The sequence below is a fragment of the Gekko japonicus genome, unplaced genomic scaffold (genome assembly GCF_001447785.1).
Source record: "Gekko japonicus isolate JY-2015 unplaced genomic scaffold, Gekko_japonicus_V1.1 scaffold1720, whole genome shotgun sequence".
Classification (NCBI taxonomy): domain Eukaryota; kingdom Metazoa; phylum Chordata; class Lepidosauria; order Squamata; family Gekkonidae; genus Gekko; species Gekko japonicus.
This window is the reverse complement of record NW_015173723.1, coordinates 66,652-71,059: the sequence shown is the minus strand read 5'-3', so window position 1 is coordinate 71,059 and position 4,408 is coordinate 66,652. Positions and strand designations below refer to the sequence as shown.

General features: G+C 45.6%; 1 protein-coding gene across 1 annotated transcript in view; it reads right to left on the bottom strand.

Annotated features, from left to right (window-relative positions):
* KIAA0586 (KIAA0586 ortholog) overlaps positions 1 to 4,408 on the bottom strand; it is a 145,513-nt gene that overhangs the window by 93,965 nt on the left and 47,140 nt on the right. The window contains exon 19 of the mRNA XM_015423372.1: positions 3,497 to 3,586. Coding sequence (XP_015278858.1) covers positions 3,497 to 3,586 — 90 coding nt within the window. The remainder of the gene's footprint in view (positions 1 to 3,496; positions 3,587 to 4,408) is intronic.

Here is a 4,408-nt window from a genome sequence, read left to right as displayed (position 1 = left end):
GGAAGAAAAGAGGAATGTGAAGAAGAGAGAGAGAGAGAGAGAGAGAGAGAGAGAGAGAGAGAGAGAGAGAGATATGGAGAGATGGATGATAGGTAGGTAGATAGATAGATAGATGATAGTTGTGAATTTCCTGCATTGTGCACGGGATTATGGATGGATAGATGATCTACAGAGAGAGAGAGAAATAGATAGACAGACAGACAGACAGATGGATGGATGATAGGTAGGTAGATAGATAGATAGATAGATAGATAGATAGATAGATAGATAGATAGATAGATAGATAGATAGATAGATAGATAGATAGATAGATAGATAGATAGATAGATAGATAGATAGATAGATAGATAGATAGATAGATAGATAGATAGATAGATAGATAGATAGATAGATAGATAGATAGATAGATGATAGTTGTGAATTTCCTGCATTGTGCACGGGATTATGGATGGATAGATGATCTACAGAGAGAGAGAGAAATAGATAGACAGACAGACAGACAGATAGATGGATGGATGATAGATAGATGATAGGGAGGTAGGTAGATAGATAGATAGATGTGAATTTGATTGAATCTGGGACCTTCTGTGTGCCAAGCAGATGCTCTACCACTGAGCCCCTCCCCTAAATTATCCATTGATTTATCTGACCCCTCTTCAAAAGACTCATGAAACTGCCTTATACTGACTCAGACCCTTGGTCCATTGAGGTCAGTCTTGTCCACTCAGACGGGCAGCGGCTCTCCAGGGTCTCGGGCTGAAGTCCTTCCCATCCCCTCCTGCCTGGCCCTTTTCAACTGGAGATGCCGGGGATGGAACCTGGGGCCTTGTGCGTGCCAAGCAGAGTCCCTGCCACACAGTCAGCAGATTTGCTGCGTGCTGCTTTTAGGCCCCCGTCGCTCTGTCTGGATCAGCGACTGTTCCACGTTAAAAACTGGTCCTCTGGAGTCAAGGGTGCTGTGACGTGGTGCTATCCAGTGGCATGACTTCTCCCAAACCCTACAGTGACCAGAATAGTCTAAGAGCCAGTCTTGTTAGGCAGGTGACACAGGTTCAGAGGTGCACTGGCATACAGCCACAGTGCCCTTTTCCCCCAGTTTCATACAGCCAGTGCCCTGGTCAGTGGGCCAGCACTGCTGTACACAACCTAGCCCTCTTGCCGAGGTTTGAAGCCGTGAAGTTGTTTGGCGCTGCACTTCAGATGCATTATTCAAAAAGCCACTGACTTCAACAAGTAGAATTTAGAATCACAGAGTTGAAAGGGATCCCCCAGGGTCATCTACACCAACCTCCTGCACAAGGAATTCACACATGGAATTCACTGCCACAGGACCATAAAGGAAATTGTTCAGTAAAAACATATCCAGGCACAAAGTGAATATGCGCATACAGTCTTTTTAGTGCAATCACTAGCCCAGTAGATATAAAATCAACCTATGGTCCACAAATAATCTTCTTAGATTGTGTTGCCACAATAATTACAAGTATGGTCCTAATTGAAATTATATTTTGTATACATTTTTGATTGTGTTTTATGAGTGTAACTATTTACCATCTAGCCACACTTGTATGACCTCTGAGGAAGGCCGATCCGGCCGAAATGCGTCAGGTCATTTTTTTAGCCGTGGTTATGATTATGGTTTATGTATATTGGCTGTAATTGGGCCCCTATATATGTTTTATTTTGATATTATTAATAAATACATGTACTTCTTTTTATGAATAGGTTTTAATATTGGCCCTCTTTTCCACTAAACCTTTGTTTGGTTTTGGATTTCTTTGTTAGGTTTAGTTTTCTTTCCCTTTTTTGTCCCTGCTTGGGGGGGAGCAACAGTGGGAGGGCTTCTAATGTCCTGGCCCCACTGCTGGACCTCCTGATGGCACTGGTATTTCTGGCCACTGTGTGACACAGAGTGTTGGACTGGATGGGCCTTTGGCCTGATCCAACATTGGCGTCTCTTATGTTCTTAAGGCAGGAAATTCACAAATACCTCCCCCCTCAACACCCCCAGTGACCGCTGTTCCACGCCCAGAAGATGACAAAAAACTGGCCTGGAGAAAAATTGCTTCCTGACTCCAAAGTGGTGATCGGCAGTTCTCTGGGCGTGTAAGAAAGGGCCACGAGAACTAAGCACTGGGGCAACCCTTCCTGACCTCCCTTCTCATTATCTTCCTAAATTCACAGAATCCGCATTGCTGTCAGGTGGCCCTCTAGCCTCTGCTTGGAAACCTCCAAAGGAGGAGAGCCCACCACCTCCCGAGGAAGCCTGTTCCACTGAGGAATCGCTCTAACTGTCAGGAAGTTCTTCCTAATGTTTAGCCGGAAAACTCTTCTGATTTAATCGCAACCCGTTGGTTCTGGCCCGACCTTCTGGGGCAACAGAAAACAACTACGCGCCATTCTCTATAGGACAGCCCTTTGAGTACTTAGAATCACAGAATGTTAGAGTTGGAAGGGACTTTGCAGGTCATCTAGTCCAACCCCCTGCACTCTGCAGGATGGATGCAGCTGTTTCTTTAAGAGTCCATTTGTAGTGGAAGGTGCCATCAGTTTGCAGCTTAATTATGGCAACAGCACAGGGTTTCCAGGGCAGGAGACGTTCAGAGGTGGTTTGCCATTGCCTGCCTCCATGTAGCAAACCCTGGACTAGAGATGTAAAATTTCCGGAGATTTTGAAGCTCGGAAAAAAACCCGTTTCCCCCCCAGTTTTTTTCAGGAAAAAACGGGAATTTTTGGAAAAATTGGAAAGAAAAAAAGCTACATTAGCTTTTCTTTTGTCTTTTCTAGATTGAAAGTCATTCTGTAACTTTAGGAACATAAAATATGACTATGGACATTTTAACTTGGCATGAAATTATCACAACTAGCCTATTAAGAATATAGTGTATCCAAACAATTATTACAAACAGAATACCCACCCACATGCAAAAACAAAACTGAAAACTTTTTATTTTCTTTTGACAATCGCGCCTCCTAAAGGAAGAAATGTGTCTTGTTCTTGCATTGGAGAGTTCAGTTTGTAACCTAGGACTTGCTTGTCCTCAGTGCACAGAAATTAGATCAATCTGATACCATATATATATTAGAAATGATTTGGAAAATATTTGAACACCTTGTCTTAAAATATTTTATTCATCATGTTAAAATACAACGTTCCATGATCAATTTCTTTTCTTTTTTCAATTTTTTCAATTTTTCGGGGGGGGTGGGGAGGCTTCAGGACAAAAACGGGGAAAAAACGTTTTTCCCCCCTGAATTTTTCCGTTTTTTTCCCAGGCCTTCCCATCTCTACCCTGGACTCCCTCGATGGTCTCCCATCCAACTACTAACCGGGGCCAACCCTGCTTAGCTTTCAAGGTCTCACAAGATCAGCCTAACATGGACTATCCGGGTCAGGGCAAGAGTCCTTTAGACACGAATAAATATTATCCAATGGGCAGTAACGGCCTCATCCAAAGGATGTGTCCCCCCCCCCTCCCCGCAAAAGAAAACCCACCTGAGTGACATCAGGAACATCAACGAAGTCAGTGCCGGGAAGCTGCAGTCCTTCTTCTTCTTCCTGGTGCCCACTGTCTTCTGGAGTGCCCTGTAAGTGGGAGGGCAAGCAAAAAGTTGAGATTCAGCTGGGGGAGACACCTCAGAAATACAATTGCAGCCTTCCAGAGGCCCCTGCTCTGCAGCGAAGAAGGCTGCAGCTGAATCAATGTGGACTATTTCACTCCATGAAATTGCTGAGCGGTCAGGTTAGAACAGATAAAAGGAAGTCCTTCTTCACCCAAAGAGTGATGAACACGTGGAGTTCACTGCCGCAGGAGGTGGCGGTGGCTATAAGGATGGACGGCTTCAAGTGGGAATTAGATAAGCATATGGAGCAGAGGTCCATCAGTGGCTATTAGCTCCACAAGGAGCTGCGGTGGCTCAAGTGGTTAAGATGCTGAACTGCAGGCTGTGGAAGGTCAGTAGTTCAGAAGTTCAAGACCCAGGTGCCGCATGACGGAGTGAGCTCCCGTCTCTGGTTCCAGCTCCTGCCAACCTAGCAGTTCGAAAGTGAGAAATTGCAAGTAGATAAATAGGTACCACTTCGGTGGGAAGGTCACAGCGTTCCGTGCGCCTTGGGGTTTAGTCATGCCGGCCACATGACCATGGAAATGTCTTCGGACAGCGCTGGCTCTTCGGCTTTGAAACGGAGATGAGCACCGCAACCCTAGAGTTGGACTCGACTGGCTTTCGAGCAAGGGAACCTTTACCTTTATAGGTAGGAACTCTGGGGCAAATGATGCTCTGTCTTCTTGGTGCTTGGGGGGGGGGTGAACAGTGGGAGGGCTTCTAGGGTCCTGGCCCCACTGGTGGGCCTCCTGATTGCACTGGTATTTCTGGCCACTGTGTGACACAGAGTGTTGGACTGGAT